This window comes from Protopterus annectens, chromosome 1.part1 (genome assembly GCF_019279795.1).
Source record: "Protopterus annectens isolate FY-2018-M chromosome 1.part1, PAN1.0, whole genome shotgun sequence".
Lineage (NCBI taxonomy): Eukaryota > Metazoa > Chordata > Ceratodontiformes > Protopteridae > Protopterus > Protopterus annectens.
In genome coordinates, this window is record NC_056726.1 from 357,115,924 (window position 1) to 357,141,810 (window position 25,887).

A 25,887-nucleotide genomic window follows, 5' to 3' on the forward strand; every position below is an offset into this window, starting at 1 on the left:
CAAAATAAATTTACTGCTAATTAACCCCCTTTGGTATGTACCTAACCAGACATATCTAACAACTGGAACATCCACAGAGGCTCCTCAGTAAATGAATACAGGGCATAAGTAAAATGTCCTATGATGTCCTATGCAGACTGCCTCAAAGCCCTATCCCTGTATTCTGTCTCTACAAGCTTTTGAGAGGAGAGCTATGCCTGGCATACAGAGCATTGTCAGACCCCACTCTGACGGACCTCCTCCATATCCACAAAACAAACAGCACCATAATTACCCATTCTAAAGACTTAAACCTTGCCTGTGATATAAATAGGACCTACTGGAGAGATAGGTATGTATCCCAGAGACTACCCTGTCTATGAAACAGGCTCTCCATCCATGTGAAGCAGTGTTCCTCCCTAACCTAATTCAAGTGCAACTTGGACAATTGGATGGGAAAGCAGAAATTCATCCCTGGTTTGGCACCTAAGTCTCAAATGGACACAGGTAACCTGTAAATGGTTCATCTCCCAGGCCCATGCTTACACTTATCAAGGGTATCAGAACCTGTCAGAGATTTGGGATGCATGATTAAGTTTAAAAAAGCCCTTGTGGACTTTAGCCTAGTAAACACCTATGAACCGATTTCATATTTAAGCAAGGCTGGTCCTCCCCTCAATGCTCCCTACCACCTAAATCTTAAGGCAGAGGGGAAATAAGTGTATGACATCGAAAATGTACAAATTAATATAAACACAATAGATTGTGTTGCTTGAGGATATTCACGTCAAAGCATAAGCACTTCAAGTCATGCAATTGGCATGACAATCTTATTTTTAAAAACATTTTTGGTTGGGAAAGTTATTTTTAAGTATGCCTAAACTCTTAAGTATTAACATATCTTCAGTGAGAGAATCTCATTAAGCATGTTTTTATTTCATTACAATGATCAATTACCATCAGATGTTATGCAGCTCCTGCTCAGTGCCTTCCCAAATACACAACTGGAACTCCTTCACAGTCTGGCTGCACGACTGCAATTTGTATGTCCAACTGTCATGAAGAAGGCAAAGGGCTATTTTAACCCTCTTATTTACCACTACTGTTATATACATGTGTGTGTAAATATATATATATATATATATATATATATACATATATATATATATATATATATATATATATATATATATATATATATATATAAAATAGAGTATAAAACTACATAATGGAACTAAGCCTGCAAAAGTTTCCTTACCATTACACAAAGGCAATACTTAATTTTACTTAATACTTACTTAAAAAGTCAATACTTTATTGTTGCTTTTTAGGAGACTCTGCTTGTATGCGGAGTTTGTGAAGTATGCTGGCACTCTCTTTTAGCTGGATATTGAGTTCCCACCCCAGTCATGGTACATCCACTATTTCACACTAGTGTTCACTCACAGTTTAAACAAAGCTATCATTCAAAAATCCCACTACCTGCTAATGTAACCCAGTGAACTGCCATCAACTTACCGATGTAGTTAGCAGACTGCTAAACAGGCTATGGAAGCACTTCCTATTACTATCTCATTGCAATTATGCACCTGCTATCCATTTACTGGACTCCAAAAAAGAAACACCTCCATCCACTGCAGTGCTCCATCATTATGGTCCAGTTCATGAGGCAGAAGCTGCTCCACTGCAGATGTTCCACAGCTGCTGCAGAGATAAACTGTTACTCGCTATATTGTAGTCTGAGGACTTACTAATATATCTAAGGGCCACTGAAGAGTGGGCATCTTAACAGCCAAATTTAGCACTCATTGCTTTTAATGAAGGAACAGCTGGGTGCGATACACACTATATTCCTCCATGATGTTCTGCAAGGTGTGTGTTTTGGTGTTCATTTAAAATAAACATGCACAGTAACGAGTGCTGCAAAGAGATAATTTCCTGCATTAGCTCAGCAGCACAGGCCACTACACTATCATGTATTCCAAATTACAGCCCCTCTGTACAAAAGGGTGGTACCTCACTAGCCATCTTTCTCTGTAGACCGCAAAGACTAAAATAAACATTCAGACGCAGCATCAGAATCCCTTGTGGTAAGGGAGACATAAAATAGCAATATTATCAGGAAAAAAGTGTTTTCATAATCAGGTAAGGCCATCATCTGCCCTCTCTGTAAGCATAGCTGTTCTTGGTCTCAAATTGTACTTGTCCTAACTGCAGCTTGCAACACAAACAGAACCAAAACGTATAGCAAACATGAATCCAGTTTTTGATCCCAAAATTGCAAATTAAGAGGCTAGTGAGAGTCTGCCGTTACTAGTCAGTTGACTTGTGTCATGCAACTTAAACAATAACCATCCAGCTTGTACCATGCATAACATTTAAATGGGACAGTTTACCACCAAATCCGTTTTCCTCTCTTTTCTGCAAAAAATGCAGTTTTGCATAAAAAATACACAAAAAAACCTCCATCTTTCTGAGACATACAGAGCTTCTACTGGATTTTACACTGTCCCTTTGGCAACTGTGTCAGCTGCAAGCAGCTGATGGAATGTTTCAGTTAAATGATGAGCAAACTAAATTAAATGCTGGGCTCATACAAAATTACACCTCTCAGAAGTTTGAGGTAACTCAACTAGTTCACCAGAGATGGGTCTTTGTATACAACCCCTTTGTTCAGTTCTTTCAAAACAAGACTGTGATCTTAATAGCTCAGTTTTCACGAAAAAAATCAAGTCTTCACATTCAAATCTCTTTCCGCTTTTAAATAATCAGCAAATTTCTATGTGTCTTGGGGCCTCATCTATAATGCTGTCTTAACTGCAGAGCCAGGTCACAGTATTAGCTGAACAATTACATGGTCCTATAGTGTTGTCGCAGCTGTGCGTGTAGAAATTCATGTGTAAGATTGTGCCGAGTAATGATTCCCACGATCTGAAATGTAAAAAAAAAAAAAAACACTGTAAACAGATGCAGATATTCAAAATGGCATTAAGTTCCAGATGAAATTCTATCACACTAGGCAGATAAACATTTTGTCAATTAAAAGGTTATTACACCCAAACATGAAATACAGTTATGTAAGGATACTCACTGTAACAGTAGATGTTCGGGTTTGGGAACCACTGCTACTATAAAAGTCCTTACCTATGGGAGATGACTGCAATCAAACACTTACCCTTCTTGTCTGACTTCCAGAGTTCTTTGGATGTCATTGTGGGGCAGGTGAATTTCTCCCTTTTCCACAACAGAAGTCAAAGGGGAAAGTGTCCTGATTCATTTCCCATTTTCTTTTCTGACAAGACAGTATGCTGCTTACAGGCAAACTACAGCCCCAGTCTTCAATGAACAACACCTTCAATGACTTACAAATAATCTTTGGAGGTCCTAGGTGTAAGCCCTGGAAAGGACTACGTACGCACTATCTAAGGGAGGATTCTAGTCTCTTCTGTTTACCTGCTGACTACTTTCATAAATAATGACATGGAAGGAGATAAAGGGATGCTGCCACTGTCCTCCTTTGCTTTTATTATACAGGTAGCACATGTCTTATTCCTACCAGAGGACTATCAATAGTAAAGGTGGCCTTGACTGATGGAGGAAGCAGCAGGGATACCTGTACTGCACTAATGATTTCTATACTCAAACACCTACTGTTACAACAAGTATACTCACACAACCGTTCCTCGTCTCTCACAGGGATCACTGTTGCAGCAGAATCTTTATCCATGGGAGGATTAGTTACACAGTCATCTATCCACAGGGGGAAAAAACTGCTCAAGGCATGCGCCCCATGAGAGTAGCTGCAAAACTCTGCTCAAGGACTGGATATCCACCCACGAATACCTGGAGCAGGTGTGTATGGTTATCCAGATAGTTGCCTCACAGATGTCATGTGAAGGGACATTTTGGTGAAAGATGTTGGCTTAGTAGAGTGGGATATGACCTTCCCCTCCCCCAAACACACACACAGGTCTCCCTTTGTTCTTGGAGCAGAATGTGAGACAGTTTGACAGCCATACTGACATGATTTGTTGGAAGGCTGGTCAACCTTTTTACCTGACAAGAAATGCACAAAGAATTAGCTTGACTGTGTTGCCACTTAATTCTGCACTGGTAGTAAATTAGTGGATCGGCACATCCAGCAAACTGCAGTATGATTTCCCTCTGTTCTAAGGGTTACAGCAAAGTACAAGTAGGTGTACGGCTTAGGTCAGTGCCAACTCTGATATTGCCTTATGTGTAAAGGGCAAAATACTAGAAGGTGAATAGTCAGGTTCAGTGCCAAACCTGATAACAACTTAGTCATGTAGGAAGAATTTATTCTGAGGTTAATCTCATCCTTAATGAAGAGCAAGTATGACTCCCTAGCCATGTTGGTTTTGGGTTCAATGCCACCTGTGGGTGGAAATGCTAGCTAGTCCTCAGTGACACTTGATCTTTGTGAAAGACCAAGTTGGGTTCCTTAGAGATAAGAGCCTATAGCTTGAAGATCCAATGATCACAAAGGTGACCTCAGAGTTCCCAAACCAGATGGTTCATATGGAGAAGGACAAATCATCAGCCACAATGTTCAAGTACAAAAGAGGAAGAGGAGGTCTTCAAAGGTGAGTAAAGATGCGGAACGTCTCGGAGGAGCTGTATCATTCAAGGAGCACCACTGCCTTTTTCTACAGAAAAACTGCATCCCAAAGTCAAATCCTCAAACCACTCCTCACAAAGGCACCATCAGCTAAATGTAGACAAAGTCTCTTGCTATCACTGTCATAAAGAAATGTTCATCCAAACTACACCCTGGTCAACTGGTTACTCAGATAAAATCTCAGCAATTGTTTAGCATCACAAAAGAGGTTATGTAGGTCATCTCTAACAATTTATAGCACACTGGACTTGCACCTTCATCATCTCTCATAGCAGAGCTTTGTTTCAAAGGTCTGACTGGTAAATGTTCAACCTACTGGCTTCTGGGAGAAGCCAGATGAAGACATCTGCTTAACTCTAAGCTCCAGTACCATTTAGAGAATGAAAGGCTGAAAGTTAAAGAGAAAGTGTGCAGGGTGGGAAGTTAGCATAATGGTTAGGGTGTTTACCCTGCAGATACAAGGTGCAGGGTTTGATTCTCCCATGGGGTAATTTGCTAGGCTTAAAATGATCCACAAGGGCAGTTAGCCTAGTACTAATCTATGAACCTATGGACAAGAGATAAATAAGACAGTAAATCAGTCTGGCAAAAGAGAATGAACAAGAGAGCAGGAAAAAGAAATCGGTTTGAGGAGTTAGGAAGACTGATTCAGATAGTGAGAAAGGTTTCTAGAGGCACATATTTCCTAAGAGAAATAACAGACCCATTTATTTGTTAACTGGATAGGTGAGTTGGTCTACTGACCCTTTTCAGTCATAACTCGGTTTCATTAAATATAATACTTCAAGAGACATTAAATGGTGCAGTACAACATTGCACAGAGATGCAATTGAGATATAAAACATTTCATGCCACATTTAACAAGTATGAAATAACAAAGATGCACTTAGATATGCTCATAAATGACAGGTACATCACTTGAAGAAGAAAAAAATAAAAAGGAATAAAAAAAAGAAAAAGAAAAGACAAAGAGGTATAGTGTATGGACAGACTAAATATTCTAGACATGGAAAAACTGAAATTTGAAACAGATTTGCAGGAAAACCCAAGGATCACATGGATGAGTGAGAAAAACCCAGAAGAGGATCTAACTGAATTTTTTTTTCTCTAAGCCTAGCTACAAAGCAGATAAACTTGCTGAAAAATCTGCATCTAGAAGTGGACAGATTAAAACAGGCATTAGAAAATGCAAAGGGATACAACACAACTAAGGCTTGTACAGTGCAAGATAAACTACCACTCTACAAAGAAAGTATAGTTGTGTACACTTACCATAAATGTAGCTGTTCGAGTGTATTCACTGTTGCAGTCATCACATTTGGGTTATCCCTGCCTGGGTAGTCCTCAGTCGGCCTGAATACCAGAGGCTTAGTTTTTCTGTGTCGGATGCTGTCGCTTCAGGACTGATGTCAGGTCATCAGTAGTATAAAGTAAAGCAGCCAACGCCATTACATCAGTTTTTCTTGCCCTGTCAGGAGCCCCCAAGTGGGAGCCAGGATATGGTGGAAGAACCCCACCAGTAGAAAGTAAATAACAAAACAGCTCCTTGTAAGGAAAGAGAGAGAGAGAGAGGGGGAAAAAGGGGGATGGAGGGAGGCAAACCAGGACTGCAACAGTGAATACACTCAAACATTTACATTATAGTAAGTGTACACAACTGTACAATGTTCTTCATGTTTCACTGTTGCAGTCATCACATTTGGGTTGATTTCCAAAGCTGAAGAAAAGGGTGGAGGCAGTCAAGAAGACTACGGGCTGGCAAGAATGCCCTGCAAGACTGCAGTGGCAAAGCCTGCCCTGGATTTGAAGACGATAGGCAGGCGGTAATGCTTGGTGAAGGTATGAACAGATGTCCATGTTACAGCCTCCAGGATGTCCCTGGTGAGGTCTCCTCTGAGGAAAGCTGCAGAGGTGGAGATTGCTCTGGTAGAGTGAGTCCTGACCCCCTTAGGGGGAAGTTTCCCGTGTTGCTTGTAGCAGAAATGATTGCAGTGTGCTATCCACTTGGAAATGGTTTGTTTAGATATGGCTTTGCCTCTGCCCTTGCAGCAAAGCTGACTAACAATTGATCAGTTTTTCTAAATGATTTAGTCCTGTCTAGATAGACTCTGAGCTGTCTGTGCACATCTAGAGAGTGCAGTATCCTTTTCCCCTTGTTTTGAGGGTTAGGGAAAAATGCGGGCAAATTAATGGATTGGTTGAGAGCCACACTGGACACCACTTTTGACATGAAGGATGGGTTAGTCCTGAGGGAGACCCTGTCAGCAAGGAAAATGATGAAGGGCTCTACAGCCATAAGGATGGCCAGAAGCAAGGCTGTCTTTCATGAGAGAAACTTCAACTATGCTGAAGCTGCTGGTTCAAAGGGGGGGCAGGGTGAGCTTTTATAACACAAAGTTTAGGTCCCAAGCTGGGGTAGGTGCTCTTCTGGGTGGCCTCAAGTTGCTAGCCCCTCTTAGGAACTGCTTGATGAGAGGATGTGAGAAAAGAGGTTGCTCAGTGCTGAAATGAGCAGAGATAGCAGAGGAATGAATTTTAATAGAGGAAAAGGACAGACCACTGTGTAGTAGGTCAGCTAGGTAATCCAGGATGAGAGGTAGGGAGGGCTGTGCCGTATCGGCTCCCTTAGCCTGGATCCAGGTGCAGAACCTTTTCCATTTGTCAGCATAAGATTTTCTAGTGCTAGGGCGTCTGGCCTCATGTATAACATCTAGAACCTGTTTACTGAGACTGGCAGCTTGTACAGTGGTCAGGGAAAAAGCCAGGCTGCCAAATTGAGGGTCTGCAATTGGGGATGCATGAATTCTCCTTCCCTCTGGGTCAGGAGTGTTGGTACCTGAGGGAGATGCCATGGTGGCAGAGGTGACAGGCTGCACAGCACTGGGTACCAGTCCTGGCGTGGCATTGCACTCCCTGGTTTAGAAGTGGAGGTACTCCATTGCTTTGATCTCTGCATTCCCTGCGGCTGTTGTCTGGGGGGGGGGGGGTCTGCTTCCTCGGGGTCTGGGCTGAACTGACCTGGAGGGGGCAGGAAAGGACCAGTGCTTGGAAGAGCAATGCCTACTGAACCTGGTTGGCTGGTCCTGCAGGAAATCCTTAACTGTCTGCATAGATTTAGCTTTTTCTTCCATGTTTTTTAAGACCTTCTCTGCCTTGGTGCCAAATAAGTTGTCTTTGTGCAAGGGTGCATCCAATAGTTTAGATTTGACATGGTCTTGCAAGGGCTGTTCCTTAAGCAAAGCATGCCTTCTAAGAACAGAACCAGTGACTGCTGCCCTGCAAGATGCTTCTAGGGTATCAAAACCACAGTGTAAGGTGTGCTTGGTTACTTGACTTGCAGAATGCATTAACTATTGTAACTCTATTTTCTGCACAAAGAGGAAAAGATGATATTTTTTGTTTGAGGAGTTCCATGGTATGCTGCTGGAATTCTAGCATATGGGACTGACAATTTAGTGCTCTAATAGCAAGAGTAGCAGAGGTGTATTACTTTTTTACCCCACCTGTCTAATGCTCGGGAATCCCTATCTGAGGGGGTGGGATTCTTAGCAGAAGTTGCTTTAATTCCTTTAGTCCCTTGGGAGATAACCTCAGGGTCAGCAGTAGGATTTTTGAAAAGATATTTGTGAGACTCAGGGACTCTAATACCTGTCAGGTTTCCTGGGAGCATGAGGTAGGGTGTCAGGAGTTAAACTAGATTCTATAAAAACATCATCCACAACATCCGGGACAAGAAGAATGGCCAAGGCTCTGTGCTGTGGAAGATCTAAAAATTCCCTGAGTCTCTTTTTAGACTGAGGGTAGTCTTAACTGTCCCATTGGAAATGCTCCCTTAAAGTATGAAGGGTTTCCCCAAAGGAAACATCCTCGGGTGGAGAGGCTGAAGGAATGGATTCCTCTGCATCAGAATCCTCATAAGCATAGAGGGGGACTGCATGTCTTCATATTCAGAGGCATCAGTCATCGGACTCCTGTTCAGATAAAACTACTGGGGACAAATCTCTTTTTCTTTTGGAAGGGGTAGCTTGGCTTTCCCAGATCAGCATTATAAAGTCTTCCGCCATTTTAAGCATTTGAGACTGAGGCAAGGAAGCAGGTGCCTGAGATGGAGTCGTCGGTTTCTTGGGTGTGGTTCGTACCCTGGGCCTTAGAAACACGGTAGGTTTCGAAAGAACAGTAGAAGTGAAAGAAGTCGTCAGTTTGTGTCGAGAATCGGTAGTGCGAAGTACTTCCTCAGAAGCCGGTGCCTGCTCAGCGACTCCGGACCCATCCAATTTAGAGACAACCGCAGGATCCTTAGTCGATGAAGAGTTTTGTGGCATATCACACTCCGAAAGGGTCTTGGTAGCAGCCTGCGAATCCACACAAGCAGGCATCAGGGGCTGCGAAGAGGACCAGTGAACTGACAACTAGCTTAACGGAAGCGTCGTTGGTAGGTTTGGACTTGTGTGGTCTGTCTCTGTCTTTATCCTTTCATTTTTTTTCAGAAGATCTGTTGTCGGATGGCTTACTGAAGCCTTATTGGAAATCAAGGACTGAGAGCAAAAATATCTAGCTACAATAAGGGCCCGATGACATGTAGTTCTGGCGTTGAACAAAGCACAAAAGCCACAGCGGGGGAAGTCTGGTCTGGGCCTAAGCAAGTGACGCAGTAAGAATGAAAGTCTCAGTGTGGTATTTGCTTTCCATTGGCAAGACAATTGTTAATTTTTTCTGACATCGGTTAGAGCAAGAAAAAAGGATCCCCAACAGGGTACTTAGCTTTAGAAGATTTCAACTTCAATCTGGAAAATGAAAACTCAGGTAGCGGCCGACCGGCACTCATGCAAACTGCTTCTGCTTCGGTCTCCTCGGCAAGAAAGACTGATGTAATGGCATCGGCTGCCTTACTTTATACTACTGACAACCTGATGTCAGTCCTAAAGCGATAGCAACTGACACAGAAATACTAAGCCTCTGGTATTCGGGCTGACTGAGGGCTAACTAGGCAGGGATAACCAAATGTTTTGACTGCAACAGTGAAACACGAAGAACACTGGACATTAAAGACAACAGAGAAAATAAAGCTGATCGGCCAGAGAGCAAAGAAACAAGGATAAATGAAGAAAGAGAGGTGTACATTCCAAATTACAATTACATGCAAAACTGCAAACAAATGTAGCAGAGTTCCAAGTCAAATTCCTAAGTTCAAAAGAGGCCTGGGATCTGCTTCAAATGGAGAGAGAACTCAAGAAAAAAAACAAAGCAATGAAATGTAGAACATGGAAGCGTTCTAAACCTCCCACAAAGGAAAACCCTTAGATGTACCACAGGCTGAAGCTGCGTCCCCCAGCAATAAAAAAAAATGCCTATCTTAGTGGTGCAGAAGAATGGAGCCTTGACTAGACCTCAAGCGACCTGGGTTCAATTAGTGGTGCCCCTCCCCCTTCACTCTTCCCCTTCTCTACATGGCTCCTCTGGTGTGGGATTGCACACACTCAGAAGTACATGAGAAGGTAGAGATTTCCCTTGGCAGAGACTGGAGAAACCACCTTCCATGATTTGGAGGGGGAGCTATACGAAGGAAAAGCTCTTTGGTGAAGTGAGGGGACCACTACCAAGGTCAGCCCATTGCACATCCCCTCACAGACAATCGGAAGAAAAATCATTAACCAGTTTGATGGCTATCTGCGTGATGGCCCCTCTCAGTTGACTTTCCCCCAGTGATGTAAAGTGAATTGAATGACCCGTTGGGAGGGGAATGATGCTTGATAGGCAGTGGGGAAAAGTGTGTCAATAACAAAGATAAAACAGAGCCATCTTGGAGCAACTGCAGCAAACTGGATGAACAAACAAGCAAAGGAGAGCTCCTAAATTGAGGAAATTTAGCAATATGGAGATAAAGGTGACCCAGTGAAAGGAAACTTTGATCTAAAGATAAAAGAGTATGGGCTCAGGGACATCAGATCAGCACAGTGCAGCAAAGACAAAGATGCCAGCAAGCTTAATAGGATCGGATTTGGCAAAAGAGTCATAGCAAACTCTTACAAAAGAAACAGACGGACCACGGTTGGAAGGCACTAGAAGGGCAATGTAATTAAGCTTACACAAGGAAGGGACTACAGTTCAACTATGTGGAGGAAACATAAAAGCCTGGTGGACTGCGCAAGTGCCCATTCATGCCCTGCTATTGACTGGACTGATAAACAAATAAGAATGAAACAGTATGGAAAAAAACAGGAGAGAGAGCAAGTTAACAGAGGACTTAGACAACTAGCCATGCTAGGTACTGTTCTTGCCATAGGTCTCAACCTCTTAAGAGGCCAATGTGGAACACAGACTCTAACAATGTGTGACAAATGGTCAAAATGTGGAACACCCTATTTTCACACTGTGCGAACGTGCCATTGCCATGGAGCATGGTAGAACATCTGTAAAATTCAATAAGACACTTCTCAGATCCGAAACCTTTATTTTATAATCTGCTATTCTAGTCTGCCAAGATACCACTGAACAGCCTAGCTTAAAAATTCCCAGTTCCTATCTTGCTGGGCAACTGGACACACACCACTGGGGTTTATGGACAGCATACACTGGCCAATAGGGGCACATACACCCCACCCACTGTTAGGATGAGTCCATGGTGTAAGTCAGAGTAGGCCGGGTCCTCTCTCCACTTATCACTGGCACATACCCATGCCCGTATGGTGACGGTCAACATGATCAAATCACTTACAGCCATATTTTACACATCAAGTGGCTAGCCCTGCCACTGCATTCTGTTCATTCACTGATGTTGACAGGGGTTTGAAAATTCAGAAGAACTGCTTACATTTGTCTGCCAGGTGACCTGATTAACACTCTTTCAAGCTCTGCCCTTTGTACACATCTGCTAATTCAATTATTCACTTCCTAACTGTTTTATTGGTCACAGTAAACCCATGGACATTTTTAAATGTAAGAGTATGGCGTCTAGACATGTAACCAGAAATTTATATTTTGCATCCATACCTCATACGGCTCCTCCCACCATTCACACATCATTTAAAAAGATGTACTCAACCTTGACAGTGTTGCCCGTATACACTCAGAAAGGGGCACACCATTATCTTGGCGCATTCTTATATAACATAAGCATGTTATGTAAAGCTTTATACAATAAACACTAGTTTAGACATTTCTTAACATTCTGTATCGTTGTTATAAAGTTTCTGAGAGATGTCTAGAAAAACTCAGTACAGTGAGTATGCCTAGCTACACCCTTGCATCTTATCTTTATTTACTGAAAACGAACATATTTTCCCATCCAGTGTCACAGTATTATTTCTATTCCAATATCGATAATAGCGCCTGAACTCCGCTCCTGGAGTATCTTTACTAAGACGTCTACTTCCCCAGACCTAAAAACAAGTGACCAAAGAAGCACGCTGTATTATAAAAAAAAAAACAAACATTGTAATGAAATCCTGCAACTCAACGTATATATTGTACGCTATGAAAGAGCTAGGCTGCTGCTTAAGTTACCTAAGCCTCAAGTGAGCTTGCCGTTTCATTACCTGTCAGTTTGACACTACAGTGACTTCTACAAAAAGTTATAATGTATTTATTGTAAAAAAAAAAAAAAAAAAAAAAAAACGATATCTTGCATTTATTTACATCTTTCTGCTTTCATCTCACTAAGCAATGCATAGTAAGATGAAAGCAGAAAGACGTAAATAAATATCTCACACAATACAATCATGTGAACACAGCTAGAGTTACTTTGCTCACAAAGATCTGTGGCCAGCATCATTGGATCCCGTACTCCTGAGACTCGTTACTTGATTGGCTCATATACCGCATTTGCGATTGGCTGTAAATGCTGTGTACGAGCCAATAAAAATCTGTAGTGCACAGCCAACACTGTGTAATGTGGACAGGCAGCAGAGAGATATGCATTGGTTTGTATACCGCAATGCCGAATGGCAGTAATTGCGGTACACAAACCAATCATAATGCGTGTAGCGGAGCCACAGCTGTTCAGTGCGGAACAGTGGCTTCACTCGTCGTTAAATGCGGAGCGTTCCGCATAATCCGGAGCACTTGGATGCTCAGGTTTTTGCCATTTAAAGGGATAGCAGTGAAATGGCAGAAAAAATGGGGGAGTGGGATTGTGCAAATTGCAGAATTAAGAAACACTGAAAACTGACAGTGCAAACTGTTGCCCGGGCACAAACAATGAATAAGAGGCTAGATCGAATTGGAAAAGACTCACCTAAGCTAAAATTTGTAAGCAGTGACAGGCACTTCGGGCAAAAAATCACTGTGAAGTTGTTTAAAATCAAATTTGTGTTTTTTATGATGACATTTTAATTTATAACATTACCTTTAGTTTTCAGAAGTGACTTTTTATTTGATACTGGAAGAATTTTAAGACATTACAATGATACTGGTTCATGAATGTAAACAGTGTTCTAAACACGGAAGTCTAATGGTGCTACAGGAGGGATTTCAGTATGTGTTGTAAAAGGGGGGAAGGGCAAAAGTGGTCTCAGGAAGAGATGCATTGGCCACTCAGTTGTTGTTGTGTCTTTTGGCTTTTTCCCGGTTAGGGGTCGCCACAGCGGAACTCCGGTCCGTTAATGATTGACAGTAGATTTTTACATACTGAGTTGCCAGCTCTGACGCACAGCCTTCAACGAAGGTACGCCCATTCACGCATGTCTCCACACAGAAGACGCTTTAGCTGAGAATCGAACAGGACGTCTTACTGTGAGGCAACAACGCTACCGCAGCACCACCACCGCAGATGCATTGGCCACTCAGTAAACATCTCAAATAACAAAGGCAGCAGAACACAGAAAGGAACAAAAGAAGCACTCAGTGAGTAGGAGCAGGGCATGAAATTAACTACAGTGAGGATATGTGAAACGGGAATGATACCAGACCACTAGTTAAGTGAAGCAAGCAAAAGCAAACAAGGAAAATAACAGGGGTAAAGGGTAAAACATGAATTTACTGAGCAAAACAGAAGTGCAAAGGAATGAAGGAATAAGATGTATGTGATTCCAAGTCACAGAACGGAAGAGAGAGGAGGGCAAAAGCAAAAAGTACTGAAAATGGGACAATGTAAAGGTACACAAAGCATATGGAATGGTATGCATTCTTTGCTAGGAATGGAATGAGATAGCATAACATAAAGAGTGTCAGATGAAATGACGGGAAAATCAAAAGGGTAAAGCAAGACTAGGGAGTTAAGAAGGAAGACATGAATACAGGGCAGAGAGAGGTGATGACAGCAGCAAATGCCAAAAAATCAGGGAGGCTTTCTGAGGGACAGGGATAATGCAGTAGACAACATAGGTAAGGTAAACTAAGGGAATACTAAGAAATTAACTAACAGTGTTGGAAACCAAATACCAGCAAGTAATACATTTGCAGCAAGGGACAAAAGGAAATACAGCTAGATGAACAACAAAACAGGCACCAAACAGAAGCATGGATAGACTCAACAAAAGAGAAGACCATCTCACTTTAACTTTCCTTGACTGCAAAACCCCACAACTTGACAGTGCAGAAATCATCTATACCACAATAACTATAAATTCAAGAAAAACACAATATAATTGGCTGCTATATCCCACCTGGAAATAATGCCCCAACTATAGAACATCTATTGCACTGGGCAAGTAGTACCCTTAGTCAGGAGACATACTGGGTGATTTTAATTTAGACTTGCTTGCATGTGATACAGATCGCCCCATCCATCACATAATCTTGTACAGTTTTACACAAACTATTCAAGAACCTGCCAAATAGATAAAAAGCTAGTAAAAAACAATCAGTCTTACCACTGGCTATTACTAAGTAACTCCTTTCGCTTATTGCAGTCAGGTTGCCTTCTTGATGGTCTGCGCGACCACCTACCCACATTTCTTATACGACAACACATATTCCCACCAAAACCTACTATGTTTAAACTTAGAAAAAAAAAACATAACTTTAATCTTGACAACTTCCTAGCTGACCTACAAAGTTGTAATTGGACTCCACTCAAATACCTTGATCTAGATGACGCAGTGAATCACTTTAATAAATTATTTTTAGCTACATTAAATGCACATGCCCCTATTAGAACCATCAGAGTAAAATCAAACTATGTCCCCTGGCTAAGCAGAGACACTAGGGCCCTTCTGAAAACTAGAGATAAAGCCTGAGAACTATGGCGTAAGACTAACACAGTTGTTTCTAAACAAAAGTATCAGAAACTTTAGAAATAAGGCAAAAAACAAATAAAACAGGATAAAATAAATTTCTATCACAACATTCAAAACACATACCAAAAAAACCCTGAAAAACTCTGGCTTGCTATAAAATCAATCCTTCACCCAGGAAAATCTACCATTTTTAACAAACATTTTACTGAATCTATAACTGCGCTTTCCAAACAGCAAACTCCTACTCCTGATACCAAACCAGCCAAGTCTACAACTAGCAATGCCTCGTTCTTTTTCTCCCCAGTTCCTACAGCCACTATAAAAAAACTACTACAGAAATTAAAACCTACTACCACTTGCCATAGACAACATACCCAGTGAATACATCAAAACTGCAGCTGAATCTATAGCCTTCCCAGTATCAAGCCTTATAAATAGATCCATTCTCAAAAACAAGGTCCATCAACTGTGAAAAATTTCCCATGTAATCCCACTTCATAAAGGGGGACCTTCCACAGAACTGACAGACTATCATCCAATTGCTATTCTTTCACCTCTTTCTAAGTTACTCGAAAGGTGTATTTATCTCCAAGTCATGAAATTCTTAGTAACAAATAACCTTCTCTCAAACACTCAGCATGGATTTCGCCCATCACATAGTATCACTACAGATCGGTTATCCTTCACTAACACTGTAAACCGTCACAGGAATAACAACTTTGTATCTGCCATCATTCTAGACCTATCAAAAGCATTTGATATGGTCTCTCATTCCAAACTAATAGATGTACTAACTGAACTATCCTTCTCACCATCTGCCACAGCATGGTTTCATAACTATTTATCTGACCATCAACAATCTGTCCTATGGCAAGGTGACCTATCTCCACGCATTCCTTTATCCATTAGTGTACCCCAAGGATCTACCTTAGGCCCTCTCCTTTTCTCCCTCTTTACTAATTAATCTACACACAGCTACTCCACATGGTTCTATAATACAGTATGCAGATGATTCAACACTTATCTGTGCTGCCACTTCTCTATCAACCCTTCATTCTCAAACACAGGAATCTTTCACTTCTGTTGAAACATGGTTAACCAATGCCCATCTAATCCTGAACTCAAAGAAACTAAATTATTACTCTTCCAACCTAACAAGACATCTATCTCATACCCACCATTTAACACAATAGACAAAGGGAATGCTGTCATCTCCCCAACAATCCATACAAAAGTTTCTTGGAGTGGAAATAGACAATAACCTAAAATTTGACTTACATATTTCCCTAACAATAAAAAAGTCCATAAGAAACTCAGGCACAAAAGGTTCTTGACCAAAATGGCCAAAATGACATTAGCACAAACCCATTTGCTCTCCACTCTACCATATGTCTCTCCAATTTTAACTAATCTTAGGAAAACTAACTTATCTAAACTAGAAGTATGTTATAATAAAATTGCTAAGTTTGCATCTGACTGCCCATATAGAATACATCATTGTACAGCTTTAAGGATATTAGACTGGCTTGAACTTCTCAATATTATTCTTTACAAACAACTCTCTCTAACTCACAAAACTGTAACACAACCAACCAGAACTCCTGCACTACAAAATCTCATCCTTCCTTACAGTTCTAGCAGACCACTTTGCTGTAACAATAAGAACTTACTGTCTCCAAGGCCAACAACTCTGCAGGAGAATCTTTATTTTCCGGCTATATATCTCGTATATGGAACTCCCTTCCTAACTCCATTCTCTCAATCTCATCCACTAACCACTTTAAGCAACCACTTAAAGCTGTACTAACCCCTTGTGAATGCTCTGCTACATGACAGTATACCCCAACCATATCCAACTTCTTCCCTGGTATTTAATCTTTTATTCCTACCGGCCTGTCTTAAGCTTATATCTTGACATAAGTCATACTTTACAAATAGTGCTAGCTATGTTCAAAGCCTAGCTTTTGTTGTTATGATGTAACAAATTTGTATTTTCTTATGTATACTATATTGTGTTTACTTTATACTTTATGGAATATTGTAATTCGTGCATTAAAACTTATTGTTACTCATGCAGCTTTTCACCCCGGGCTTCTGCTGAAAAAGGACCCTTGTCCAGTCGGACTTTCCCAGTAAACAAATGTTAAATAAATAAATAAAGTAAAACAATAATTAGCATACTGACACACACAGGTACACATGGTTCAACACATGAAGGAATGGTAGATTATCAGATGCCAAGAGGGAAATTAATAAAAGAAAGAGGCAGGAAAATGCAGGGAATGGAAGAGCAAAATGAAGGCTAAAACTGGTTGAAAGACAAGAAGGTATACAAACAAACAGATAATTTTGTCTTTGTGTAATTGCCTGTGGTCACTGCATCTCACCTTGATACTGCAGGAGTTCTACCACAAGGTAAAATGTAAGCACATTTATCATGAAGAATCTTGCAGTCTATTAACTTTAATCAGTCAAATACGTGCTTTCTCTGCTATTTAATGACTGAAATAATATGTGCACTCTATAACCTCTTAATAAGTTGGCCACTGTTCCCTTTTTTCTTGACCAGTCGACTATACTGCATATACCAGTTATTTAGCCTTAAGAAATGATAGAAAACCTGTTTTACGTATCTCTCTGTTAATTGCTTTGTACTGGTTATAAACTGATTGCTCTCAATTATAATTTGATCTGAGGGTGGGAAGCCTACTACACTCTCCTACTCTACCCCTAATTCCTACCCACTCCCTTACTCTAACATTATGCTTCCTACATACAGTTTACTTGTGTTTCTTAATCAAAAACCTTCCCCAAATGACCTTACTACTTCTATACATACATTTGTTTCTTATTTTCTACTTCGCTATCTCCATTTCATTTTTATCCCCATTCCCAACTATCTTTCTCCCTCCTATACTGCTTTTTACTATATCCACTCAGAATCACAATCCTCCCTAATAGTACCTATGTATTCCACATTGCATCTTTTACTCTTTTCAAATAAACCCTCTTATTTTGACTATATCATTATACTATCGCCTTTCATGCCCTTCTATTCCTTAAATTCCAGAGAAGATACCAAGACAACCTAACTCTTTTTTATAGAAAATACTTTTCTCCTTACTTATCCTCTACCAGCTTTCAGAATCCACTATCACTGAATCTCCTACTGCCCTGCAACTTGCTTGTCTCCTCCTTCACTGCTATGTCCCCACTACTGGACAGCTATAAAATACAGATTGCTGTATTTAATTATGATACTCTTTAATTTATCTTGTATTCTTCTCCTAATTTGCAATCTTTCAAAGTACCATGACTTAATAATATGTCTCAACATCTCTCCAACTCTGTCCCAACCATCAATCTGCACTTCCTCTTTACACTCTCCACACATTATACCAAACCTATTTAATATAGTCCCTCACCTTTATTCCAAATATACACTGATTAACTGCACGTCGACTCAAAGGAAAACAAACTGAAGTGCAAGAATCCTCTCCAAAATACAAGTATGTATAATTCCCCAATATACTAAAATCCTTCTAGGAGGAGATGTACACCCTGCTTCTGGCCCCACCTATCACAATGAACACAAAGATAATTCTCTCTCGCATTCTTCTCTAACCCAACAACAGCCAATCCCAAACCTTGGTGATCTAATTTTTATTGCAATAAATGTTAGAAGCAAAAGGAATAAAACTGCTGAACTACACACCTGGATTACCCAATACAAGCCTGATGTCCTCATTGCAGCTGAAGCTTGGCTTAAACCCAGCATTAACAATTCCGAAGTTATACCTCCTGGCTATAATATCACCTATAATGACCATATAAAGAGGAAAAGTAGTGAAATTGCTTTAACATTTCTCAACACCTACCACATTTCCCCTAGCAAAACAATATCAAAATTCAGTTCAGCAGAGTTTCTTATTGCGTTCCTCAAAATAAACAATTACAAACAAATATGCATTAATGACCTTCATATCCCTCCTAGAGACAATACAGCTAAACTGGAAGATATCCCACATTGGATATCCATAACATTTCCATAAGAAAAAAACACTGCCAGGTGATGTGAATGTCAAATGGTTGGACATAAACTCTTACTCCTCTACATCTAGCACGAACTTATTTATATGGTTTCACACAATTAATAGCCCCACACATTATAGCAAGACATCAAATACCATATTAGACTGGATCCTAGTATCAGACTCTAGTAAATACACCGCCACAGGTACAATGCCAGACTCTCTTAGTGAACATCTCCCAATATGCAAGGCTCAAATGACAAAACCACCACCGTAACAGATATAAGCATGCAAAATCTGAAGGTAATGCTACTCAGTGCTAGAAGTCTAAACCTCAAAATGCACTCTCTCGAGGCACTCCTAAAAACAGAGAACACTGATATCTGTGCAGTAACTGAGACCTGATTCAAGGCTCCAGAGAGCACCCCTACAATACCAGGCTACAACTCTTACAACACTTTTTGGCCACCAAACCAGGACTGAAACACTAAAGGTGGAGGAGTGTCCATATTCACCAAGGATATTCACACCTCCAGGCTAGTTGCACAACACAATGCATCTGAAATTCTACAGGTGCAACTAACACTAGCTAAGACTGCAATCCAAATTGTAGCTTGTTACTTCCCATACTCTAGAACAGACTACCTATCTATGTCAAACAGAGCTCCTCATTAGCACTCTTCAAGAAAAATCTTGATGATTGGATGGGTAATAGGAAATTCACCCCGGGGATCACTTCTGTGGTTCTGCTTGACAGGGGCACAGGAAAATAATTTTCTTGGGTGGTGAAAGCCAGGGTACATTTTTGGCTAGGCTTGTATAGGCCCTAGGGCCAATAGCCTAGTACCTACCTATGAACCTATGAACAGATCCCCCACCATGCCCCAAGATTCTCACTATACCTTTCTAAACATACTGGAAATATTACGAAACAACCAAACACCCTAATACTGGGTGATTTCAACTACCATGCCATTAATTGGGAAAACTACTCGGTTACCAACACCTTTGCCAACAGTTCTTGGAATTCATAAATTCCAACTCCCTGGATCAACTAATCCATAGTCCCACCAAGGGCTCAAAAATCCTAGACCTGGTCATTACCAACATGGGAGGTTGATGCTCCACACCAGTGGTCACCCCCTTGTTGGTCTGGTCTGACCATAAGCTAATCACCCTTGACGTCCACATCCCACCCACACACCCCCAAGTAGGGAAACCTCCATAAAAAACTTCTCCAAAGCTAACTTCATGCTACTCAGGTCAGAAGTGACAAACTTCATGACACCCATGCAGACGGGAATTGAAAGTTTGACTGCTGAATCCTACACTAAGGCATTGTATGAGCACATCCACTCGTGCATGAATCATGCCATTCCAAACAGAACCAAGACGCTCTCCTCCACAAAAAGGAAGTCAATAAGGTGGTCCTCTACCATAAACAAACTATACAACAGAAGGAAGAATCTGTTGCAGAAAAGAGGAAAATTACAGGATGCAAAATACTCCCTTACCAGCCTCAGTAAGAAGCTGAGATCCATCATAAAATCCTCCAAAGCTAGTTACGAAAACAAAATTGCCAAAGATTCCAAGGACAACCACAAGGCATTCTATAGTTATGTCAAGAATCTAAATGGCAATGCTCAGATCTGCTCTGAGCTACAACAGAATGGCATTAAATATACTGATCACAAGGATATTGCCAATATTCTGGCAGATCGATTCAGTATCAACTTCAGCCTCCTCTCACTCCCTAAAGGGCCTATCTCAATACCAAAAGATTGCCAAATCCCAGTAATCAGAGCCACACAAGTAAAAAACGCACTGTCCAAAGGTAAGAATACAGCATCCATGGGACCAGACCACATCTCGGGCTGTGTACTACATAAACTACAAAATTAACTGGAACCTCACCTGTCATGTTTAATCACAGCCTCACCTCAGGCTTCATGCCCAATGAGTGACGCACAGCTACAGTTATCCCACTCCACAAGGGGGGATCCACCTTGGATGCCGGGAACTATCGTCCCATCAGTCTGATGAGCCTGATCTGCAAAGCCATGGAACGCATTATCATGGAACTTATAAACAAAGACATCGGCAACTTTCAAACACTGGTCCACACCCAGTTTGGTTTTGTACAGGGCTGATCTTGTCTCCTCAATCTGACTGACTTCTTCGAATCAGTCTACAGAGCCGTGGGCGAAGGCAAGGCGGTCCACACAGCCTATCTGAACCTCACCAAGGCCTTTGACACCATCCCCTACTCTGGAATCATAGACAAACTTGCTAAGCTAGGCATTAATACCTACGTCACTCGATGGGTTGCCAACTGGCTTACTGACAGAACCTACACTGTAAAAATAGCCGACTCAAAATCCAGCTCCAGACAAGTGGAGTACCTCAAGGTTCAGTCCTGGGACCGCTCTTGTTTGGCATCTACTTCTCTGAAGTACAGGCCAGCACTAAGGGACTCTAACAAAGTTCACAGATGACTGCAAACTGGGAGCCATTACTGAATCCCCAAATGATGTGGATATTCTACAAAAGGGCCTTACAGAAACAGATACTTGGTGCCAGAACCATGGGCTCAAGCTAAATGCCAAGAAATGTATAGTTATCCCCTTTGGGAAAAAACATGTATCCATGAATTACCACATAAGTAGCAGTACACTAAACAGCAAAAGTGTGATAAGGGACTTAGGGACAAAGGTGGACAGTGGTCTCACCTTCGGTAACCATATCGCAACAACAGTCAGGAAATCCTTCTATGTGGCACACCTCATCACTAAGGGCTTTTCATTTAGAAAAAAGGTCGTCATTGTCCCACTGTACTCATCCCTCATTAGACCCATTATAGAATACAATGCCCCATTTGGTATGTACCTCTCAAGACATCTGCAACAACTGGAAAGGCCACAGAAATACCTCACTAAAAGAATCACAAGCCTAAAGCAGATGTCCTATGCTGATTGTCTAAAAAAACTCCAGCTATACTGTGTCGCATATCGCCTACTCAGAGGCGATCTCTGCTTAACATACAAGGCCATGTGAAACCCAGAGCTGTTGGATATGCTACACTTAAAAAAATCCCAATCCCTCAGAGTCACACGCTCCAGGGATCTAAACCTGGTCATCACAATGAACAAAACATGCTGGAGGGATACGTTCCTGACCCAGAGACTCCCCATACTCTGGAACAGACTGCCCATACATATCAAGCTAAGCGCCTCTTTGGCCCTCTTCAAAAGGAACCTTGACGATTGGATGGGAGATAGGAAATTCACCCCAGGGATCATGTCAGTCGTCCTGCTAGACAGGGGACCAGGGAAGTAAATATTCTGGGAAGAAATAGGCAGGGAATTGTTATGACTAGTCTTGTATAGGCCCTAGGGCCGATAGCCTAGTACCAAACTATGAATCTATGCAATCATACATCTCATACATCTAGTTAAATACTATAATTATAAAACAACATGCATCCCTTCCAAGTTTAACCCAGAAATGTTCATTTCTACACTATCATCTATTAACTGGAACTTCCTAAAAATTCGCCCCTTAGACAATACTGTAAATGAATTCAAAACAACTTTTCTAAATATCCTAAACAGCCTTGCACCTCCTAGAAGGAAGAGACTAAAAACAATAATGCAATTTAACTAGCCAAAAAGAGTGAAATGTTAATGCAGGATAGAGAAAAAACATGGAAAGAATGGAAAAAATATATAATACCTCAATATCTGGATAACTTCAGAATGTTCTCAATTGTACAAAAAAGCAAATAAACAAAGACAAAAAGCTATACTATAACAAATTTCAAAATACTACTAAACACAATCCAAAAAAAAAAAAATTGGATATCTTACATCCCAGCCAAAAATTCAACACAAACCCCCCTCCCAATACCTCACCACTCGAAAATGCAATACATTTCATCTCTTATTTTATAGACAGTATAGCAACTTTAACCAAGGATTCCTAAACATCTAATCCCAACCCGGTCCAACAGCCACACAGCACCACATCCATTTTCACCTTTAAACATGTGCCCAAATCCTACATAAAACTACTCAAACAAACTTAAACTGTGCTCTTCTTCATCTAATGACCTTCCGAGCGACTACCTAAAAATAGCAACCAATAGCATTGCCTATCCTGTCTCAATCCTTACAAATAGGTCAAACTAGCAATTCCACATTCCTCTCTCTCTGGAAAAAAGGTCACACATTACCCCACTGCATAAAGGAGGAAATTCAACAGACATTAATAATTTTAGACATATAGCAATCGTATCTCCCCTCACCAAAATACTTGAAAAATGTACTTAAAAACAATTGCTAGACTATCTCCTGCAGGAAGAACTCCTATCCCCTACACAACATGGCTTCTGTCCTTACCATAGTGCTAGCACTGCCCTAATAACTTATAAAAATACTGTCAATAAAGCTAGAGATAATGGCAAACTAGTCTCTTCCTTATTTCTAGACTTGCCTAAAGCTTTCAATACAGTTTGTCACAGCAAACTTCTACTTCAAATGTCCTCACTAGGGCTCTCTCAGCCTGGCCTTTTGTGGTTCTAAAGTTACCTTTTCAATAGGTATCAGTCAGTAAAATGGCACTCCATGCTCTCTCCTTACCTCCCAGTCACCACCGGTGTACCGCAAGGCTGTATCCTTGGTCCCCTCTTCTTTAAAATTTTCACCAACAACCTTGATACAGCCACACAACAAGCCACCCTAATACAATACGCAGATGACTCCACTCTCATTTGCACATCTGACAACATAGTACACCTCCAAAAAATTACTTAGAAAGCATTAACAGCTACTGAAACATAGCTTCATAAATCGTGCTCAACCCAAAAAAGACAAAAGCTACTACTTTTATCCCCAAATCCCTCTCTCATGAAAAAAGTCTCTTGATAATACAAACACTGAAGTCACTTCTCAAAGCAAATTGTTAGGGGTGATAGTGGATGATAAGCTTATATTCGACCAGCATATGCAAAACTGCATAAGAAAAACGGATCAAAAACTAGAAATGCTTTACACAGCCAAAAACTTTCTCACCGACGCAAATAAAACGACACTTGCTGCTACTTATGTCCTCCCTGCACTTCTTTGTTGCACTCCCATCCTTACTAACCTTTAACCTTTACAAAAACTAAAACCTGAACTATGCTATAACAAAGTTGCTAAATTTGCAGCAAATATCCCTTTCAGAACCCACCACTGTATAGCACTAAAAGCCTAAATTGGTTAGAAATGCCTCATCAACTAACATATACACAGCTTTTTACCCCCTATAAAATTTTCTAGCCTCCATCTGCCTGTCCAGCACTAAAAAACATTCTGCATAACTATGTTCCCAGTTGGCCACTGCAATCCAGTGAGCAAAAACTCCTGTCTACAAACCTATCAAATCTGCTGAACATTGTCTGTACTTACACAAGGTTGCAAAGGCCTCAAACTCCTTACCTGTATCTATCAGGTCAATATCCTCCCTCCCATCTTTCAAAACCACTCTGAGAGGCTTCCTAGCTAAAATATGGCTCTGTTCTAACTATATCTCTAAATGTGAACAAGCACCTTTTCATTCCTTATACCTCCTTACTCTCCCTTCTTCACTTACTTCCTCCTTACTTCTATCAAATTCTCTTCCCTGACTTTCTCAATATATGTACTATAATCCTGTTTTTCCCTCACTTCATATTACAATTACCAACTTACCTCTAATTTCTCTACAAACTGTCTAAAATTTCTCTAAATATTAAATGACTGTCATATAACTTGTATTAATTCTTAACCAATGTTTTTATATTATCACTAATTTGTTATGATTGTGTAGGGCGGCCGCAGTGGTGCAGCGGTTAGCGTTGCCGCCTTACAGCAAGAGGGTGTCCAGTTCGATTCTCGGCTGGGGTGCCTTCTGTGCGGAGTCTAAATGTCCTCCTGTGGTCGCGTGGGTTTCCTCCCACATCCCAAAGACATGCAGTAGGTGGATTGGACACTCTAAATTGGCCCTAGGTGTGCGTGCGTGTGTGTGTGCCTTCTGTGGAAGGTTGGGCGGCGGGCTGGCAACTAGACACTGTAAAACTCCACTGCCAATCATGAGCGGACAGATGATCCGCTGTGGCGACCCCTAACCGGGAAAAAGCCGAAAGAAGAAGACTAATTTGTTAGGATTACTTAAACTGCAGATGTTTTTTTTTTTGTTTGTTTTATTTTTGAAGATTGTAAAATTATTGTTCTTAAAATGGTTTGTAATAATTTAGACCTTTTCCCTCTGGGCCTCAGCTGAAAATGGGCTTCTACCCAGTCTGACTTTCCCAGTTATCAAATGTCAATAAATAAATAAAAAACAAATAAATATAACAGAGACATTTAATATGGAGTAATGCAAGACAATTTATACAAGAGAATGGGAAATTTACATTTAAGTTCAGGCTGGGGAACAGAGAAAGGTAAATGTGAAAAGAAGTGGGGATCAAGTATTGAAGGTACTAAAAAAACAGGCAGATGGGAGAAATAAGGCTGTCTACCAAAAAGAGGGGTAGACAAGAGTTAATATTAATGACCTTGAATGTACTGAGGTTTCTGAGCTCAGTCAAGACATGTACAATCTTAGGTAAATGTCAAGGGAGTCAGCAAGCATATACTCAATCCAGGGAACAAAGTTAAAGAGGACAAATGAACAACAATGGAGTATCGGAAAAGCGTGAGAGATCACATGGGGAGGCAACACAGGGTCAAAATTCTGTTCAGGAAGGGCCTAACACAAAAAGATGATAAAATATACCAAAGGAAAAAAAAAGATGGATAATCTGGTACGGAAACTTAAAATGCGAAAACTGTAAAACAAACACCTAGACGCTAAATAAAGACAGCAGTGATTTATCAGAGACATTTTTTTCCAACTATCAGAGGACGGAAAAAGCGGGAAATGAAATAGAGCATACTGGAAGATTTTAACAAGAATAAACTCAGAACAGGGTAGGAATTATTTAAGGAAAGACATGAAGGAGATGAGGAGGTGAGCATGGATAAATGAATGGAGGGAAAGA

The 25,887-nt window shown here is 40.9% G+C and overlaps 1 protein-coding gene across 1 annotated transcript in view; it reads right to left on the reverse strand.

The window, feature by feature from the left end:
- Positions 1-1,176: 1,176 nt before the first annotated feature.
- The window catches only part of CLCN6 (chloride voltage-gated channel 6), a 1,280,196-nt gene continuing 1,255,485 nt past the window's right edge, over positions 1,177-25,887 (reverse strand). The window contains exon 23 of the mRNA XM_044075232.1: positions 1,177-2,910. Within this exon, the coding sequence (XP_043931167.1) occupies positions 2,830-2,910 (81 nt within the window). The 3' untranslated portion in view covers positions 1,177-2,829. The remainder of the gene's footprint in view (positions 2,911-25,887) is intronic.